Genomic DNA, 20,184 nt, shown 5'->3' on the forward strand with positions numbered 1-20,184 from the left:
TGAGACCACACTATATTGAACCATATATTGTGCTGTTTCGCAATTGGGGAGGAGCATACATGCTCTGCAAGTTGGATGGAGCAGTATTGGACTGACCAATTGCTGCATTCAGGGTGGTGCCCTTTGTGGCAAAGAAGAAGATCACAATCACAGAAGAAATGTTGGACGTATCGGAAACCAGATTGATGGAGATGCATCAGGTGGATGACCAAGGAGAAGAGGAACCAGATGAAGAACAAGAAGATGAGGAGTCAGGGGAAGAAGACGAAGGACCACAGGACCAGTACAATGCAAATGAGTCAGAATAGACAAGTATAGGATTCGAACTAATCATTCAATCATATATAGGCAAGGACTCAGCTAGAGACTCAAGGATTCGAACAAGACTATCATATTCGGTGGCAAATTTCTTAATATTTTGGTCAGGCAAGATTGCACAAGGCTTTTTGGCACACAGTTTATTCAAAACAACTAACTAATACACTTGCTCCATGCGCACGTAGGGAGAGATCACGAAAGAGATGTGAAGAAATATGTGGACGGCCCACTTTGCATCGCCCCAGCCCAAGCCCAGCACACCAACGAAGTCACGACTTGTGAGCCCTCAAGGCACAGTTCTCCCTGAGGAGCTGTTGTGAAAGCTCGATCATCCGCTCGCATTGCATACTAGCTGCAGAGGGCTCGATGACAGCTGTCGAAGCATGAATCGGCTCTGACTTCACAGTCGTGGCCTTGGAGGAGCCCTTTTGATGAGTGCAGCTTGAGGACCTTGGTTGGTGCAACAACAATGGTGCCGGCATGGCATGCTGTGTCATGATGTCATCAGGATTGGAGTTATCAAAGCGAGGACACTTGGGAGGCCTGTCGAAATGATCTAAAGAAACCATTATCAAAGAAGTAATGATGCAGAAAGGAACATACCGTGCAGTGGTGGAGGAATCACCAGCTTATGACAAGAAGGCCCAGTGGTGCCCTTCTCTTGCTTGACGGTCACAGCCTCGGGTGCACCTTCAGCGTCGGACTCAACATCAGGCTCGGGCATGTCGGGTAAGGTATGGGCTGGACCTGGAGGGAGGTCAGTTAGCCAGGAACATAATGAGAAAGGAGGGAGGCCTATGAAGGCATGGGGCCGGAGCAATCACAGTCTCATATTCGTCAATCAGTGTGTCTAGCAGAAGCTCGAGCTCTGTGGTGTAATCGCTGCTGGCAGTGTTCACATCACACATCTGCTCGTCGTAGTCACCCTGGTGACTGGAAGCCTTCACAATCACTGAAGCATCCAGCATCTTGGGCAGTTGCCAATCCTTCTGATGGTACAGCTTCTTTAGCGAAAGCCATCTGTCGGCATCGTCAATGTCAGGGACCGTATCGCGCATCCACCACTTGCAGGCCTTGTGGTCATGGTGACATTTGCAGCATTTAGGATGGAATTTGCTTAGCATGCAAGTACGAGACACCTTCTCAGACAGAAGGCAATAGCAACACTGTAGAAAGGAGTTAGCGATGGAAAAGGGTGGGCCAGGCAAGCACTTACCAAGCAAGCGATAGACAGCTTCTGCCAAGCTGGAAGATACTCTGCGGGAAGGGAGCGATCACGAAAGGTGCACACAGGCATGCACACATACTGGTCCTCTGAGGTCGTAGTTATTTTAGAAGCTTTGATAGACTTGCGACCACAACCCTTGCCCTTCTTCGGATGCACTGGAGACAAGTTGGGGATCGTGCCACCCATGAACTTGACCTCATCACTATCGCTATTGTCCTAATCATTGCTGGAGAGCTCGATGGTCTCAGAGCCTTGCACAGAGGGAGGTTTATTGAACACGAAAGTGAGTAGAGGATCAACCTCCATGGCTGCAAGATCTGAGTCGAAAGGAGGGTCAATAGCAACTGGGTTGGCCACACGAGCCTGAAACTCAAATGTAGGAACAGGATCACCAAGAGCAGCAGAAGCTGTGACAGGCATGGCCACCACAGAAAAAGAGGCCAGAGCAACTGAGAGGAGAGTATCGTTGGTGCCATTGGAAGCGGTCAGAGAGTTGGAGGCCACGACCTCCCCAGTATTGGAAGGAGTATGCGCAGAAGCCTCAGTCACTGGAGGGGGGCTCAGTTCCTAGAGAGAGTTGAAGGATCATGTTAGTAGAGGACAAGAGATCACAGTCCAGCACATGCACCTTGTTTGCCGAGAAGGCAGCAGCCCGCTCAGGTGAGATCAACTCTGTGCATCACGATAGCCATGATGGTTGAACAAAGGAGTCGAGATGTGCCTGGGCTTTTTGGCAAAACTGGGTATAGCGCGTTTGTGACACTGAGTCTGAGAAGGCATGAAGATCATGCTAGAGGAGGGAGCAAGTTAGCCAGCTGCGAGTACGATGGAGCGTTCACTTACCAGGGCAGAAAGGAACTTGCATATCAGGAATTCGAAATCCACAGCTGGATTGAGAGGCTCTGCTCACACAATGCCTCCCAAGTGAAGTAAACGACGCCCATGACAGCGTCCTTTAAGTCTGCTGCCTAGATGTCAAGGAAAGGCATTAGCGCTGTGAGAAGCCAAAAGGTTTGAAAGACAGGTGTATCTTGCATGGAGAAGTGACTGGAGTCGCAGGACATTGAGAGGACAACGGAGTAGCAGGGTCACCCATCGAGGAGCTAAGAGATCAAGGTAGAGGAAGAGGCTAGTTGGGCACCATTGCAGAAAGTTTTGGACTGGCCAAGCTCGGACATGCGAATGCGTCATTAAAACCTCACGGTATCATCCTCTACCACGTGGTAGAGCCAGTTGGCTTTCTGAGGAAGCCAGTTAGAGTGACTCAGACGGGACTTCTATTGCAGGACCAAAATGCGAGCCAACCCTGATCGAAGCCACACAAAACAATGGATTCATGGCACAGCGCCAGAGATGAACACAGTCAGACTATTGTATATGAGAAAGTGGAGTACACAAAAGACAAATCGAGGCAGTTCTAGACTACGTGGCTTTCCTATTCGCAGCCAGGAAGGTTTTCCAGAACTGAAGATGCTCGCTAATGTGAGTCACCTCCACTACCAGTCACGTGTGCTCCTGTGTATAGATCTCGACTAGCAGAGTGCTGGGAACGGCCAGTCCACGAATCTTGCTAAGAATCTGCTCGGTATCAACAAGCAATTTGGTGCCTATGATCACAAAAGGAGTGGAGTCAGGACGGCAGCATTTCTGATCAAGAAAAAGAAGATGTACTGGAGGAAGGTGTGACACTCAGCAGTGAATGCAAGCCTGCCCACCATGCTCGGAAGGCATAATCATGCAGTCGCCGTCCATCAAGCACTTAGAGCACTGGTGGCAGAAACATAAGCGACGCTGTCACAGTATTAAGTGGCACCTTTCTTTTTGCACCAATAAAGTCATCATTCGGCAACCACAAGTGGTAATTTGGACGCCAACCTTCATATTGGTTTCACAAAGTGAATACTTAGACAAACAGCACAATACCACCACATACATCGTGGATATGACTGTGTCTACCACATGACCACCAAGCGCCCATGATTCAGCCACCCAGTCACGTGACACTGGCCACTTGCCCTATTCAGAAGTTATCAGGCGTTGATCACATGACAACAGGCCACTTGCCCAGAATGAAACTCTTTGGCCCACAATAGGCTTACCTGTGCTCATTGGACCATCAAGCTAGCAAGCACCCAATTCGCTGCTCAATAGCAGCACCAACTACATGGCTGCCAAATAGTAGCACCAGCATTAGAATATGCGCTATGGCAGAACCCCCATTGGCCACTCAATAAGTGGCACCACTTCAGCCACTCAAATAGTGCACCACCTTCAGGCAATTATCTCATTGGGTAAAGTAGGATTACCTTGACGTATCCATGGCCTTTATAGATAGTTGCTATAGCGAAGTCCAGAACCATTACTGGTTTTGGCAATATGTTCACATGTAGACAGGACAGGACCTCAGTAAGTACACCATAGTTAGGGTACCCAGGGTCCACCACGACATGTATATAAGCACATGAGGATCTAAGGAAAGACCTTAGATTCATTCAACTATTGTATGCGGCCAGCAGGCCAGCTCCCCCCTTTTACCTTTTGTGCAAGGCCATGCATTGGGGCTTTGCCTTGATTGCTGGTTGTATGCCACTGTGCGCCATCCTCAGCCTAGCCCTTGTGGCAGGCTTTTATGTTATGGATTTATTTGTGCAGGTCACACAAGCAGACTTGCCTTTAATTGGGTTAAGTGCTTTGTGCTTTGTGACAGACGCGGAGGAGGTGAAAAGCGAATGAACGTACCTTGATATGCGGCCACGGCTTTCCGAAACTCAAGAACATGATCTGCATATGCTTTGAGAGGGTGTGGATGGCAGCATAGTACTCGCGCAGTGTATCTGACTCAGAGGACTTGGTGGTGACCATGGACACTGAATGTCACTGAACTCGCAGAGTCGCTGCAGCAACTTCAGGTTCATGCTTGACCACATCCTGAAGAATCTCTGCCATAGCACGAGACATAGTGGAAGAAGAAGGAACATGTCAGCTATCATAATCTATCCACCAGCAGCCAATTAGGATGGTCTGCCCAAGGAATGTACGGTCGCGTCATTCCACGAAAACATCGTTTGTTGTGTACGCCATTAGAAAGTGATCGCAAGTAAGGTCATGACCTTCAGGGAACTTGTCAAAATCACCACGATCTGCAGCCTCAATAATCTCCTGCATGATCTCAGTCATCGCAGCAGGAGAACAAATCAGGTCAGCGGTGCCGACAGCCTCAGAATAACCTCTCAGGGTGGAGGGGACCACTGCTGGGATCCAATCAAAGTCGGGGCTCGCATTCAGCATGAGCCAGTCATACACTGAATTGACCTCATGCAGCAAACTCTTGGCATGGTCTGGATAGTCACGGGTCATGCATAACTGGAAGGCCACAGCATTGACTGGCAGAAGGCAGATCGCAACACGAAATACTCACCTCGTAAGTGAAAAATGACGTGGCCCAGCCCTGCCAGACCAAGGCATGAGCATCGGGAGTGGGTGATGTGAACACAAGATTATCCAGGTGCTGCAGTAGTAAAATGCAAGCACCGTCAATGGGGTAGACACTGCGAGTGTGAGCAGCGAGGCTGAAGACACCGTCGACGTGGGACATAGTGGTGAAGGACTGGAAAACTGACAGTGAGGTTGTGCTATCTAAAGTATGCAAGCCCAATGGACTGAGGACAGTCCAGATCTCAGAACGGGGGAGGTGATACGTACTGAGATATTCTGTGATCAGAAAATGCCAGAAACTGTGTCTGACTATCACACAATCGGATAGCGAGTCGCCACGATCTGAAAAGACAAACACCGAGCCAGAACAGTCCAGAGTGGGCAAAGAAGACTTTACTGACAGCCTGGGAACATGGAACTGCATAAAGGAGTCAGAAGGTGAACATGAGGCACGGAAATGACGAGCGAGCCACGAGAAAGCATAGCTGATTACAAGGTACAGCGCGAGAGTGAAACACGACCAGTTAGGCAACTTGGAAATGAACAAGTGCACTAACTGAACAGAAGATAGGGTAGCAGACCAATGAACCCTGACAGGGCCAGACTTCCAGTTCCCCGACTGTATGATGTTGAGAGGGGGCAGGGACGAGCTTTGTGACAGGTTTCAATGGATCAGAAACGCATTTCAGCGACTCAGCTGGCTCATTTCTGATCCACTATATAATCTACACTGTACATAGGAATAATAAGAGAGTTTTACATGGAGTTTCCCCATGCAGCAGTGCTCAGTTCTCATCTTGTCTATGCTAGGATGTTGTGCCCGACTATGTCTACGTCTATTGCGATCACATTCTACATCTCTGGTATTCTCGACACCAAGAGAGGCAGCACTCTCAGCAGTGGCCTCTAGCTCAACTCGGGTTTCAGCCAGATAAGTCATGTTATCGTGTTTTCGTATCTCATGCCATTGCATTTTGCTCACACGCCACCAGTCACAAGTCTCAAACCAGGATTCCATAGCCTCGCTAGTGCTCAGGAGTTCATCATCGGTGCTCGTTCCCATTCGGAGACACCCAGTGATTCATTGGCGATGCTCATTCCAGTCAGAAGTGCTCAGGGCTTCGTTGTCGGCACTTATCCCAGCTCGAAGACAGTTAGGGGTTGCTCATTGGCGCTTGACCCAGTTTGGAGGCAGTTAGGGATTGCTTGTCGGTGCTTGACCAGCACTTTTCAGATATAGAAGATCCTCGTGCCCCAGCCCAGACCTTCAGCCACCACAGTTCATGAGTACGAAAGTCACCAATTGCATTCTACACCCACACACCCTCACATTCCAGCTTTTGACTGTTTCCTGGTCAGAGGCATCCATACAGTCGAGTCTGACACTCACCGATCCAGAACCTTTGACAATCTGACTCCGTTTCAAGCATCACAGCTGAATGACTCATGGCTGCCCATCACTGCGTTATCATCTGAAGTTTCCTGTGACTGTAGCCCAAAGGGACTGCAGATGGACAGAGCCCCAGTTCACCTTCCACCAGTAGGGGTTTGGTTAGGAGTGCTGCTCATGGCCAGGACATGGTTGAGCATATCAGCGGGAGCAGAGGCTGATGCCGGTGCTGGGACAGGTGCATCACCGGGAACGAGTGGAACTTCTCCATTGTGTGATGTTGGATCAGGATTGGGTACAGGTGGTGAAATAGGGGCAGGATGAGCAGCTGCAGTGGAGACAGTAGGCTCCTGACCATAGATGTCAGTGAATTTACAGGTGCGGTGACCCTTTACCTCCTCAAAGACCACATCGTGTGACCTAATGATCCCTCCCCTTGGACCAGCAGTGGGATCCCACAAGCGAAAGTTTGCATTGTCAGTATAACCCATGAGGATACAGCAGCATGACTTAGGATCGAGCTTGGTCTGGGTGTCATCGGTAAGTCTAGCTCATGCTACTGAACCAAATGCATGCAGGTGCACTACGTTGGGCACGCATCCATGACAATGTTCATATGAAGTGCAGCCTTTCTGCCTTGCGGAGGAAGTAAGTGACTTCAAGTAGACAGTGATATGGAAAGCCTTCACCCACAAATGGTTCAGGATGCCTGCATTATACAGCATAGCGTGAGCATGGTCAGCAAGGGCGCAATGGCTGTGCTCACTTATGCCATTCTTCTGGGGTGTATAGGGCACAGTCAGTTCTGCAACAATTCTGTTGTCCTGGGAGTAAGCTGCCCATGCTCCATTATTGAACTCAGTGTCATTGTCAAAGTGGATGTGGTGCAGCTTGCAACCTGTCTGTCACTCAGCCATGTGATGGAAAGTTTGAAAATGGTGTAATGTTTCATCCATTGACTTGGTGGTGAGTGGGTATACCATGGTATAGGACGATGTGTCATCATCGATTGTCAAAAGGTATCGAGCACCACCTAGCGAAGCAATGGGAAATGATCCCATCAAATCCACATAGACTCATTCAAGGAGCTCCATCTTGACTTCAGATGCACAAAATGGTGCGTGGGTTTGCTTGCCCTTAAGACAATCCTCACACTTCCCAGCAGGACGGTCACCCTTCATGATCATACCTGACACCACATTGGATCGTGCCATCGTCTGTACAGTCTGTTCACTAATATGACCCAGTCTGCGATGCCAATTTGCGATGTCAGCCACAGAACTGTGGCCATCAACCGCTAGTGCATGATGATCATAAGTGAGGTATGCGCGAGGGAGATTTGGCAAGGTAGTGAAGTCGACCTTAGTGAACTCCACCTCATACAGGTCACCCGATGTCAAGATGCAGGTGAACATTGTCTTCCCTGCTTTGCCCATCACGTTCATCATCCCCGCTGCACCAGAGAATGAATATTCAGCATGGTCAAGGCATGGCATCGATATCAGATTTGCCATGAGATCGGGAGTATGGATGGTGTTCTGAAATATAATAATGGATGTACATCCATCTATCATCATCTTGATGGCAACATTGCCTACTCCTACGATGCTAAAGAACCTTTCTTGGCTCCATTTCCCAGCATCAGAGTGAGCTGCATATAGTTGACGAAACTTGCATGATCCACAAAGCAGTGGTGAGTAGCACCGGTGTCAGCATAGGCCCTCAGGGTTCCATGGCTGATGGGCTCGACATGTGGTAGATTGACGAGGTGGGTGCTGGCCAGGAATATATGATAATCATATTCTGATACATGCTCATCACTCATGTTCGCGGAACGTGCGGTCGCTGTCGTAAGGTGAGCTTGTGGCGGAATCTGAGGACTAGATGCAGTAGCCTCAGATTTCACTGCCGTCGATGTCACTGCAGCCTGTTTGGCTGCCAATGCTTTCACTGCAGGTGAGCCCTTCTTAGGGATAGGCTTTGTCCACCCTGCTGGCTGCTGACCCTCTCGTCCTCTGCCTTCACAGAAACAATTGGCTTGCAGATGGCCCTTTGCACCACACGGGCACCACTCACATATCTGTATGGGTTTTGCACATGTCATGAACACACTGGTGGTTTGCGATGCAACTTGGTCTGTTCCCATCAGGTTAAGTGGGTTACCGGCCTGTATGCGGTCATTCTCGAAGACAGCAAGAATCGACTCCATGACAACATCTGGGTTGATTTGCAAGAGGAGCGATGTACATGTGGATTGGAGCGATGGAAGGTTTGACATTGAGTTGCACATAATGATTGCGAACCTAGCAGCATTGAACGTAGATCCCAGGTCACGTGCGACATGTCAACGGTGGTGAAGTTCTATGAAATGATCCTGGAGGTCGGTCCCTTCAGTCCACATGCATACTTTGAGGTAATCCTCAGCATTCATGATCGTCAATGCCGTCTTGTGCTCCCGCTTCTGCACTAAGGCAGTCCATACTTCATGAGCTGTTTTCCCCTCATCCTCCACTCCCCCACAGCATGATGTACGAGAAGCCTGGAATGAGGCTGCGCTCGACCGGCACTGTAAACAGAGTGGACAAAAGATGTATATCTGTATGGCAGAAGACAATGTAGAAGGACGACCACTGAACGTGCACGAGAAGATAGCACTTGCCAGATCTGAACACCGACCAGCATGACATCAGAAACAACGACTTCCTCGCGAGATCAAACTGGCGGTTGGGATGAAAGTCATGGTGACTTTGAATATCGCCACAGACCTGGACATCGCAAATGGAGCACGAGGAGAGATCAGAAGAATCATCCTACATCCAGAAGAGCCAGAACACGGAGACGAACGTGTAGTGAGGTTACAACACCTACTGGCGTACATAATTGTCAAGCTCGATAGGATGAAGATATCGAGGCTTCATGGACTGGACGAATGCGAAATACCGATTGAACCTTCAGAGCATACATGGTCTCTTAACGTCGGAGATGTAGGACCTGAAAACCAAACAGTCAGGGTCACGATTCACCGAAGACAATTTCCGATAATGGCTGCGTACGCTCTCACAGATTATCGCTCGCAAGGACAGACAATTTTGTGTGTGTTGATTGACATGGCAAAGCCTCCGACCAGAAAACTGAGCCTCTTCAACCTATATGTCGCACTGTCACGTAGTCATGGCAGGGATACCATTCGAATCCTCAGGGACTTCAATGCAGAGATGTTCCACGAACCTCATGATGAACAATTGCTGATGGAAGATGAAAGACTGGCTAAACTGGACCGAGAAACGACGGAGTGGTGGACGGAAGTTCACGGGAACAGAAATACAACAGATGCATAGATCAACATGTATCTTACATCACATAGCTCATGAACATTTAACGATAGCTTGGTGTGATATGAGAATACTCAGGGGGAAGGGAAGAGGGGAGGGTATGGTAGCGTTACAGTCGAGTAAAATGTGTGCGTGTATGTGTGTGTGTGTTGGAGGGGGGGGGAGGGGTGATGGCGTTGGCGTGGATCGTAAAACGAGTGCGTTGGGGAAGGGAGGTGTGGTGGCATTAGGATTGAGTGGAAGGTTCATGGGGGAGGGGGAGGTGGCGTTAGGGCTGATGGAGAGAAACATTATCAAATAGAGCCAAACAAGTACAAAATCCTGTGTAAAAAATCGCCTTACATTCTGACCTGGGAGAAACCTTGCATACGATCCTACTGTTCTTAACCCTCCACCTATACCTGACCCTCCACCGTCTACTCAGTTTGAGTTACAGCTCCATAATGATGCCGGTGACGTACAGGGACTCTCTTTCCCTATGAGTGGTGCCTTGCTCGGGTTCTCCATCGAGATGTCTGTGGCCGACCAAGTTCGTGAGTAGCTTTACAGAATTCCACGACGAGCAAGTACCTCATATTTGCAATCGCTCACTGGATTTCCTGACCTTCGTCCACAGTCGGTCTCAATGGGTAAGCTCTCAACAGTTTGCGTGGCGTAGCAACATTCAGAAGCCTGATCTCCGGTCATTGACAGCACACATCTGCAAGTGCCATTCTTGAACCTGATGGCGCTCATAACCCAACGCGCAGGCCGCGTTCACGTTCGTGTAGGAGGCAACTCCCAGGAGAATGCAACGCTCGTCTCAGATCTTTCAAATGGCAAATCGATCGCAAAACAGAGTGTGGATGGAGGCAACCCCGTACGTCAGAACGTTGCCTATAAGCCTCCATAATGCGACACTAACTTCAACTATTGGAAGACGGATACACCGGCCCTTTTATATACCCCTGAGATCCTCTATATGCTCTCAAACATCTCAGGCCTTGTCAATACGAAGTGGTATCTCGGCGTGCCACTGAATGATAGCTCCACCTTCGTCGTGCCATCGCAGAATACGGTGAGCGTATTTTGGGCGACAACCTCATAGGACTGCAGATTGGCAATGAGCCCGATCTCTATGCCCGGTATGCACTAGTCTTCCGCTTCATGAACCATATGCATGTTGACATTGAAGTGATGACAGCCACGGCCACCGCCCGGCTACCTATAGTCCATACGACTACTTCGGCGAGTTTGGACAGGTCGTTCAGGCGATGCAAGCAGATGTCAATACGCCGGTCACCAACAAACTGCTGGCTCCGAGCGTAGCTACTGGAGACTGGACCCCGGAGGGTATGGCAGCCGCTGTTCGCGTTTTCTCACCTCTGCAACGACTGATACGTGCATGTCAGATGTTTGGAACACGAATTTCATCCCGGCATATATGAACAATCTTGCGGCATTGACCGTAGAGCAGCGAGTATCCTTCTTTTCGGGTGTATGACATTTCGGATAACGAATGGTCCCCGCTACCCAGCTATCCAAATGACAACTGTGCCGCACTATATCCAGGTTTCGGTCCCCCTCAAGACCCTCAGTCGGTCTTCCCGAGCTACCTCACTCATGCCTCTTGCAAGAGCATCGTCGCACCGTATCTGAACTCGTCTGCGATCGCGCTTGCTGCGGGCCAGCCGTTCGTAATGTTCGAGACGAACACCGCGTCGTGCGGAGGATTTCCCGGAATTAGCGACAGTTTCGGCGCGGCTCTGTGGGCAGTGGACTACGCGCTGCAGATGGGTGCGAGTGATTTCTCGCACGCGTTGTTGCACGTGGGTGGACAGGACGTGTACTACAACGTACGTCGCGAATGCCATTCTTCAGTCCGTGGCACGGCCTCATATATCTGATCACAGCCATTCACCCGTGAGTCTCCATTTCCCAATTCCTCATTCACGACCATGATAGCCATCGTTCCCTGGTAGCGCCACTAACCAACCAGTCCAAGATCCACCAATGGACCATCGGCCCCATCTTCTATTCCGTTCTCGCGGTCGCCGAGACGCTTGGCTCCTCGAACCACTCGCAGATCATCGATCTCGCTTCGAACGGTGACAACGACTATACGCCGGGCTACGCGGTCTACAAGAATGGGACGCTCGCGCGGCTGGCGCTGATCAACTTCATGACGGACCCATCCGGCGCCAATGATTACACTGTGACCATCTCCGTCGGTGGAAACGCGCTCGGGCAACCGAGCACGACTCCATCTCAGATCAGGCTGAAGTGAGTTGCATGAGCATGGTCATCGTTGCTGTCAACTCTGATCATGATGATGGATGGTTCATCTTGTAGATATCTCTTGGCCCCATCTGTCGGCGAGAAATTCAATATAACTTGGGCTGGCCAGGTTGGTCTTGCATTTAGGTCCGCGGTCAAGACGACGCTCACCATTGTGCATGTCTAGACTTTCGGCGGTCAATTCGAGTCAGACGGACGTCTGCGCGGTGCGGAGACAATGCAAACCGTAGACTGCGACACCACCAACAATACCTGCCAAGTCACGGTACCAGCACCCGGCTTCGCGCTCGTCTTCCTCTCCGACGGCGCGTTCGAGGAGTCCACGCCTACAAGCACGCATACATTTGCCACGACGGTCACAGCCGCCGGGGAACAGAAATACAGCACGACTGTCGATCCGAGCACATTGCAGACCTCGAACGGACACAAGGGGGCGGATGGCGGCCATGGCAGCACTAGCAAAGGGAAGCACAGCGGGGCCACAGCTGCGGGTATATACCCGAGTGTTGTGCTGCTTTTGGCGATGCTGGCTGGTGTGGGGGTGCTGATCAGAGCAGTGGGAAATGGATGGTCTTGAAGTTGACATTCCCGCTTCTATCGTGGAGCTATCAGTATATTCAAGGACTTCACGATACATACCCACTCCGGGGAGGGACATTTCCATCTAGCATGTCACATCGTTCTGTGGTAACTAGCATTGTTTATGATGTACCAATATATCCAAGTTGAGCTTCCTCCGTAGATCTGAGAATAGATCGTATAAATAAGGTGGACTCGATGAGAACGAGAGCAGGGAACCGAATGAGTTGGGTGGACATAGTACGGTTTTGAGTGAGAAGCAAAACATCTAGAACGACGAAAGCGCGATTATCCGTTGAGGCAGAATGTCAGATGGAGTTGAAAAAGACGATGCCAGCGCCATGATTTGCAATACACGACAGAAGATATCTGTTCTCAGGGCATGATACCATCATCTGGACCAAGTACTCAGGAACTTAAAGTGAAAGACACACGAAATTAGTTCGAATTTGGATCCGTGATTCATCCACCGAAATAGGTGTCAGGAATTGCATTGAATGTGCGTGGCTCGACATCTGTTATCTGTGTCTATGTAACATCAGCAGGGACTACGGATCACATGGGACATAGCACAAACATTATACAGACAACGATCAACCCGAACTGCAACGTTGATCGAAAGCAACCCAGAAAGCCCCATTGATTTACATCAACCGAAATGCGAAGAATGCTCGACCCTTGTCACCGCTGTTCCCAAGCAGCTGGCTTCTTCCACCGTCTATTGAACCATGTTTTCAGCACCTGTGTCACCTGCGAAGTCAGGCTCTCCTTCATGGCATCGTCATTGATGCAAAGCAGAGCCACGTGGGGCGTTCGCTCGATATGTGCGACGACTTGCGCCGCTCCTTGGGTGCTCGAGACGCGTTCGAAGAGCGACAGTGTATTGCCTGTAGCACGTTGGAAAGCCCACATTGATCAATGTTACTGTGACGTCCGGGCGTTGGCACGTACCTATCACATAGCGATAGCGCTGTAGGAGCTGCAGTACCCACTGTCTTGCATTCAGCTCTCGCTTCATGCCCATAACAGCATATAGGGAGAAGTCGCCGTCTTCCCAGTTCGCGACTAGGGGGAGATAGGGCACTTCTCGCTCGCCATCCTCATTGTTCATTGGTGGAAGGACACGATCGGCAGCAGGAAGGAAAGCCGACAAGCCATGGCTGCCGCTTGCTTTTGTTAGCGCCAGAATAACCGAGTAACGTTCAATCTGTCTGTTCAAATGAGCGACAGGAAGGACACGTACCGCAGTCTCCACAGGCCTCATTGCGGAACGCGATATCCGTAAAGATCTCGCTTGCACGTCGCTGTTCGCCTTCAGATTCCGGATGCTCCATCGCGAAACACTTCTCGTAGGATATCCTGCACCTGGGCAGATGCCCCTCGTTGATCTCCGGGGCAAATGACACCCATTCTGGCCGGCCATAGGCACCTAGACCAGCGTGTGCGTAACCGTCGAGAGATGCTATGTAATCTCGTTAGTAGGGGGAAAACCTTCAATCAAGCAAAGATACACATACAGAATGAATACGAGGTCAAGCTCGGCAGCGGACATCTGTAACAGGACCCTCTCGACCCTATCCCTCGTGAGCGTATCCCGGTGGCTAGTCTCCACGAGAAAATCGCTCTCCCCCCAGGTGCCACCGATTTCCTCCCAAGCGCACCGAGCCTCCGCTTCGCCCCAGGTCCCATTGAGCGCGCCGACCCGTCCAACGACCCAGCTCCACAGAAGCGCTTCTCGTGCACGCTCGACAATAAAGTGCGCATGCATGAAGAACGCATTCACGTCTCCGTCGCCGTTTGCAGTCTCTCGGAAGGGATGCGTTGCGGAGGCCGCGAACGACTCGGGCCAGATGGTGGCCATCTCGTGTAGGAGAGCGCGAGAGGCGACCTTGGCTTCGTGGGCGACATATGGCCGGTATCGGCGACCGAACCGCTTGCGATTCCGGCCGGGTGTGTGGCACGCCCACCCGCCGTTTCTTCTTCTTGTTTTTCTTCTTATATAGTGGCAGTGGCGAGGGGGTCGCGAAAACCGTCGTCTGCTCATAGCTGAGCGTAGACTGCGCCTGCGGGTGTCCGTGCACGTCGTCGTCGTCGTCGTCGCTCGCATACTCGTCCTCGCCGTGCTTGGATCTGCTGTGCGATCGCGCGCATCGCCTGCGTCTTTCGTTCCGCGTTACCAAGGGAGCTCAGATGCAAAGAAGGGTTCCGTACAAAGTGTCGCAGGTGCTCAGGGAGCGACGACACCAGCGACTCCTCATCCACCCCCGCCCCATCCACGCTGTGGCTCAGATGGCTCAATGTCACTGCCAGCTCTGCCTCGGGCGCGCTCTCCAGCGGCGGCAGCCCATCCGAGCCCTCGTCGTCGTCGTAGTACACGTCTGCTCCTGCTGACGCCGACAGTGACAGGTCTACGCCTTTCCCCTTGATCTTCTTTTTCTTTTTCTTCTTCCCATTCGTCGTTGCGCCAGCTGCGGGTAAGAGTGCGGGCGCGGGAGCAGTAGGCGGAGGCGGAGGCGCTGTGGCCTGCGTGATTTTTCGTGCTTTTGCAGTAGGCATGGTGCGTGCGACCAGGGAGACGGCAGTAGCTATGTCCAGATGGTGTATGGTGAACGCAGCACGGAAAAGAATAGGATTCGGCTCGCCGGCGAGCAGAGTCCAAACAGATCAGTCTCGGACTATAGTGAGAGCAAACGCAGAGATCAATTCGGAGTGGCGTTTTCCGCGCCGCTCGTAAACAAATGAACAGAGTCTCGCAAAGATAGAGCCTGGTATGCACGTCGTGGTGAGGATGGTCTTGTCGGTGTGATGGTCAGTCAGACGAGCTTTGGGCGCTTCCTGAATCCTTGATCAGCTCGGAGCGCACGCGCCCTCCACCGCCGCGGAGCGATCAGATGGCAAATCAGCGTGTCCGGGGGTTTGGTGCCACTCACGTGCCTAGAGAACAAGAGAGTGGCTCCGTGCCACTCATGCCGAGAGAACAATAGTTCGGCAGGAACGGAGTGTCAAGGGGTTTTGTGGGACTCGTGCCGAAAGAACAACAGCTCAGCACGAACAACGGACGCCACTGGTGAAATTCCCAGGGTGTGGCACATTGTCGTACATATATAAATGCCAGTAGGCAGACAGCACACTCATCTTCTCTTTCTCTCCTCTCGACATCGCATATCAAAATCTCCATCGACATGTCGAACATTCAAGATTCGTCACCGGTTGACGATTTGGCTTCCTTGTTCTCGCGACTCAATCTAGGTGCCACACCCTCCCAAGACCCAGTAGAGCAGTTGCTGGCTAGGATTCAAGCGCGGTGGAACACCGATCTTCTGGACTATACTGAGCTAGACCGCGAGCCTGGAAGTGGCAAGAAATTTCTTGACGCTGTTTTCCGTCGCGTTGAAAAGTTAGACCTCCCGCGCGATCGTATTCCTCTTAAATTGCGGACAGCTCTCTTCAAGGACGGTGGCGAGGATGAACCTTGGCAGAGACTCCAGCCCCTGCCAGATGATCAACTGGACAGTTTGATGGCCGGGAAGGATATCGCAAAATTTTTGCAATTTGCCTGCGGTATGTCTGTCCATTTACCATGTTGCTAGTATTGAATGTTGATCGACATCATCGTAGCACTCGAACGGCCGCCTGCCGCGATTGAGACAATGTATGTCAACTCCATCCCTCATTGTTGGCCCGACACTTACGTTACGATTGTGGTCATTCTATAGAGCCGAGCAGCAAAAGCGGCTGGACAGGGCCTTCCATGAAACGTTCCGCGGACGCTTCGATGAATTGTTTGAGAAGTCCTTGGGTGTTTACGCGGGAATATACGACAAAAGTATATATTACGGTCGCATGATACCGTTCGTTCAAGCTAGCGGAACAGGTAAGACTCGTTTGGCGTGGCAGCTTGGGCTTCGAGTGAGTGCGGTTGTTTTGTCCGTCGTAGGGTCACTGATTGAAGAACATGAACGACAGATGCCTGCGTTCTGTGTTTGTTTCCGAGAGGGCGAACTACCAACTTCAGGATGGCCTCCTCGTGACGTCAGCCGAGAGTTCTTCGATGGGCTCGATGGGCCGTTCACCTTCCTGGTGAGTTCTTCGTATGATACCCCTTGACGTGTGTCGCTCAGTCAGACTTATAGGCGGAGGAGAAGGCGGCTGCCTTTCTCGGTGCGCTCGTGGAGGTTTTGCACCACACAGCACCTGCCGTGCACCACACAGCACCTGCCGATCTGGAGGCCTGGGTCAAAGCCTGGTCTATCGAGGATCCAACCGATCTTGAGAGATCAAGTCGCCACGGTCACTTTGAGGAGGTGAAAAAACTTACTAGAGAGCGGCTGACTAAGTACAAGGAGGAATTGTTTGCCTTGAGATTGAAGCACCACATCACTGCTGCAGCGGAAGCTGATAACAACACCAGAGGTGGAAAATCCGGAACCAGCGTCACCGGCTGGCACGTGGCTTTGTTCACAAGGCTCGCGAAGCCGGCTTTCGATCTACTCGCGGAATCGGTGCACCGTCTAAAACAAAAGAGATTCCTTCTGAGTCTCGACGAGTGTACAGAACTGAACGATCCCGGCCTACTTGTCGGTCCGAAAGGTCCTCAGCGAGAGATGTCACTCATTGCTCTCCAGCGTATCATCAAGGCCGCAGACGAATGCACTTTCCCGCACGATATCGAATTTTGGTATATGCTCTTGGACACGAATTCCTCCGTGTATGAACTCGCTTCTTCCGGGCCAGATGCGTCCTCGTTTCGCTTAGCGAGTGCACTTAAACCCTTGCCTGTGTGGTGTTACGTCGATTTCGACCAAATGCGTCAAGATAACAAGCAAGATGACAAGCAAGATGACAAGCAAGGTGCCAAGCAAGATGACAAGCAAGATGACAAGCAAGGTGCCAAGCAAGATGACAAGCAAGGTTCCAAGCAAGATGACAAGCAAGGTGCCAAGCAAGATGACGAGTTTACAAACGCGGAGGACGCTCTTCTGATCTCCTTCCTTGCAGCATTGGGCCGGCCTGTAAGTAGCGCTTTTTTCCATCTTCGTGAACTGTCACTCACCAAGCCGATATACAGTATTGGTATACCCTTCGCTACTCTCCAGACCTTGTGCGTGCTGCAATTAAGAAGCTAATCTATAACGACAAATTCGATCCAACAAACCGTGAACATGTGTTCGCCGTCTTCGCAAACAGGATCGTGCTGGAACTGAATCATACGATGGAGTCCAGCCGCATCGCTATAAACGCTGTACGCAGTCACATGCGCCTCCTGATCGGTGTCCATGATACGTTCATCACCACCGCCGCGCCTTCGGAACCTATGCTTGCCGTCGCTGCTGCAGAAGTCCTGAACTTGAACCCGCAGACCTACGCCAGGGCGTTGGACACGCTGATGCGACGACTCATCATGGACGGGGTCGTGACTGATCGAGGGCGACAAGGTGAATTATGCACCAGGCTCTTACTCACCCTCGCGCGCGACAAGGCGACGCTTCCGAAGGGAGGAAAGTTTGTGGATTCCACTCGGCGCGCTGTCCGCCCGTTGAGACTGTCAGACTTTCTGAAGACCTTGCTTGGCGACGACCTCGGCGTCAAGCATCAGGAAACGACTGTAGAAGCCACGGTTGGGGAGCCCACGACTCAGAAGCCCAAGGCTAAGAAGACCAAGGCTGCCAAGCCCAAGGCCGCCAAGTCCAAGGTTGACAAGGCTGAGGCTGACAAGGCTGAGGCTGAGCAGCCCAAGGCTGAGAAGGCCAACCCTAAGGATTTTGTCAAAGACGCAGACAAGCTCTGGATCAACTTTACTCACTGGGTCCAAACCTCCGAAGAGCTCAGCGTCATTACTCGCAAGTGGCTTGCTGAGCTGTGGAAGCGGGGTGCCGGCGTACAGTGCACCCATATTCAGGCGTTGTTCGATTCGCTGTTCGTAACATACAGCGGAGACCTCAACGAGCCTTTCGACGAGAGTTTGCTCGGATATGTCATCGTTCAGATCAAAGCGAAAACGAAAGCATCTGCATATAGCCTAGTTGCTGGACTGGCAGGCCCTATCATTGAACGCACTGACAAATCAGGCGCGGTTGTGCGATATAAACCCGAGAACTACGTCGCACTTTTTATGGACTTCGCTACCGAGAGCGCATTCGGACACGCTGGCGGGCCTCGCGTTGCTCTCGAAATTGGGCAACCTGCGAAACAGACGCACGGCGGCTGGATAGGATATCTGGAAAAAGACAAGGAGCCGAAGCGATACTGCCTAAACATTCGGGGGCACGACAGTTCGGTTTACACCGTGATCACCCCGGAATTCAAGGCGCAGTTTGATCTGCTATTCGCACACTCGATTGACACGCGTGGGCCCTTTGAGGAGGCCAAGGACGCCATGGACTCGGCTATAAATCCTATATCGTCGATTCTGCGCAACGACCCTGCATCGTTGAAGGCCGAGAAGAAAGCGGCGAAGGCAGCGGAGAAGGCGAAAGAGAAAGAGGAGGAGGTGGAGGAGGAGGAGGTGGAGGAGGAGGAGGCGGGAGGATCGAGCAGTAAGTGAGTGTGGGCTAATGATTCGATTGTCTGATGATGGCTGCTGCGAATGATGACCCCAGTTAGTCCGTGGAGGACATGATCAGTCTTGTATTCTCGCAATGTAACGTTACTTTGGATTGTGCTATGGATTGTCAGTTGGAATTCATAATCTTTTATTATCTGAGAGCGGACGAGACTCCGAACCATCTTCGTTGATTATCCTCGTCTCCTCAGGCTCTAGAGTTCAACGGTCAACATCGCCGAGCGCTCAGCGCTCAGGCCTCCAGAGCTCCATGCTTTGAGCGTGCGCACGGACGAGTTTGACTTATCTCACGGAATTGAACGCACGCCATTTCAGACAGGCGGTCCAGCATGTCGCGAGTGGCCATGGCCAAGTGGCGGTGAGAGTCAGGAGTGATCGATCGCGACCGATCGCGATTGTCACACTAGATCATGGCTTTGAATATTGCTACTGTATGTCGTCAGATCTTCCGCTTCTGATGAGGATACGCAGCTGTCGCAACCGATGGTCATGAGGGTCGGCAGCAGACCGGTCACACGTCACGAGCTCACGTCTTTTTTGACGGACATTGCGAGAATGAGGAGATGTATAGATGGAACGTGTGCCCAGCCTGTTTGCACTGACTTTGTGTGTAATACATGATGTTGTAACTACAGTCCCGCCTAAGCTCCCGAATTGATAGGTTCTAGTCCAGATCTAAAAGCTTGTTGGTCAGATGGGACAGGCCAAAAAAAAATGATTTGTAAGGAAAGAGGGTTCAGCAACTCAATGCATTCAACAAGCAACCATGCCCATCTCCATTTTTGTACACTAGGAGACTTTGGTGTAGGCAGAAGACATTCTGTCCGCCCATCGAATAGGAATTTCATCCGAAACAGCAAGAAATCACGTGTTGCATGCGGAACATCACTCACCACAAAGTAGATGCCTTCATAGATTTACCTGAAGATGAATTTCACTGATGATGAAGAACAGTCAGGTTCACGCACTTATAGGAAGAGAAGGAAGAGAATGGTCAGCCAAGGCTGAAACTAGATTGATATGGCTCCAGTTCCACATCGTGTTTTCGGCATAGAAATTGGTA

The 20,184-nt window shown here is 51.2% G+C and overlaps 7 protein-coding genes across 7 annotated transcripts; 4 read left to right on the forward strand and 3 right to left on the reverse strand.

Annotated features, from left to right (window-relative positions):
- Window positions 1-1,076: 1,076 nt before the first annotated feature.
- On the reverse strand, window positions 1,077-5,141 carry LAESUDRAFT_764851 (uncharacterized protein; the record flags this gene model as incomplete). The annotated part of the gene is made up of 8 exons (XM_040913517.1): window positions 1,077-1,391; window positions 1,468-1,484; window positions 1,535-1,575; window positions 1,626-1,762; window positions 1,826-2,113; window positions 2,175-2,218; window positions 4,657-4,909; window positions 4,965-5,141. The coding sequence occupies 8 exons, from the start codon at window positions 5,139-5,141 to the stop codon at window positions 1,077-1,079; spliced, it is 1,272 nt and encodes a 423-aa protein (XP_040757898.1).
- A 3,944-nt stretch (window positions 5,142-9,085) lies between these two features.
- LAESUDRAFT_631192 (uncharacterized protein) lies at window positions 9,086-9,295 on the forward strand (the record flags this gene model as incomplete). The annotated part of the gene is made up of 1 exon (XM_040903397.1): window positions 9,086-9,295. A coding segment is annotated over one exon (210 nt), but the record flags the coding sequence as incomplete, so codon positions are not given.
- Window positions 9,296-9,412: 117 nt separating this feature from the next.
- On the forward strand, window positions 9,413-9,709 carry LAESUDRAFT_666743 (uncharacterized protein; the record flags this gene model as incomplete). The annotated part of the gene is made up of 1 exon (XM_040905266.1): window positions 9,413-9,709. The coding sequence occupies one exon, from the start codon at window positions 9,413-9,415 to the stop codon at window positions 9,707-9,709; it is 297 nt and encodes a 98-aa protein (XP_040757900.1).
- LAESUDRAFT_573015 (uncharacterized protein) lies at window positions 9,688-10,236 on the reverse strand. The gene is made up of 2 exons (XM_040903005.1): window positions 10,046-10,236; window positions 9,688-9,977 (listed from the first exon to the last, which is right to left on the reverse strand). Exons 1-2 carry the CDS (start codon window positions 10,069-10,071, stop codon window positions 9,737-9,739), a joined length of 267 nt encoding a protein of 88 aa, XP_040757901.1. The 5' UTR covers window positions 10,072-10,236; the 3' UTR covers window positions 9,688-9,736.
- LAESUDRAFT_745930 (glycoside hydrolase family 79 protein) lies at window positions 10,182-12,716 on the forward strand (the record flags this gene model as incomplete). Its single annotated transcript, XM_040911396.1, has 11 exons — window positions 10,182-10,216; window positions 10,397-10,562; window positions 10,623-10,760; window positions 10,799-10,827; window positions 10,887-11,035; window positions 11,095-11,158; window positions 11,220-11,538; window positions 11,596-11,605; window positions 11,665-11,965; window positions 12,035-12,089; window positions 12,147-12,716. The coding sequence occupies 11 exons, from the start codon at window positions 10,182-10,184 to the stop codon at window positions 12,555-12,557; spliced, it is 1,677 nt and encodes a 558-aa protein (XP_040757902.1). The 3' UTR covers window positions 12,558-12,716.
- A 524-nt stretch (window positions 12,717-13,240) lies between these two features.
- LAESUDRAFT_764853 (uncharacterized protein) lies at window positions 13,241-15,115 on the reverse strand (the record flags this gene model as incomplete). Its single annotated transcript, XM_040913518.1, has 6 exons — window positions 13,241-13,446; window positions 13,511-13,729; window positions 13,803-13,988; window positions 14,051-14,492; window positions 14,527-14,622; window positions 14,669-15,115. 6 exons carry the CDS (start codon window positions 15,113-15,115, stop codon window positions 13,241-13,243), a joined length of 1,596 nt encoding a protein of 531 aa, XP_040757903.1.
- Window positions 15,116-15,741: 626 nt separating this feature from the next.
- Window positions 15,742-19,103, forward strand: LAESUDRAFT_764854 (uncharacterized protein; the record flags this gene model as incomplete). The annotated part of the gene is made up of 6 exons (XM_040913519.1): window positions 15,742-16,120; window positions 16,178-16,211; window positions 16,276-16,468; window positions 16,526-16,639; window positions 16,693-17,571; window positions 17,628-19,103. 6 exons carry the CDS (start codon window positions 15,742-15,744, stop codon window positions 19,101-19,103), a joined length of 3,075 nt encoding a protein of 1,024 aa, XP_040757904.1.
- Window positions 19,104-20,184: the final 1,081 nt, after the last annotated feature.

This window comes from Laetiporus sulphureus (genome assembly GCF_001632365.1).
Source record: "Laetiporus sulphureus 93-53 unplaced genomic scaffold LAESUscaffold_90, whole genome shotgun sequence".
In the NCBI taxonomy this organism is placed as follows: Eukaryota; Fungi; Basidiomycota; class Agaricomycetes; order Polyporales; family Laetiporaceae; genus Laetiporus; species Laetiporus sulphureus.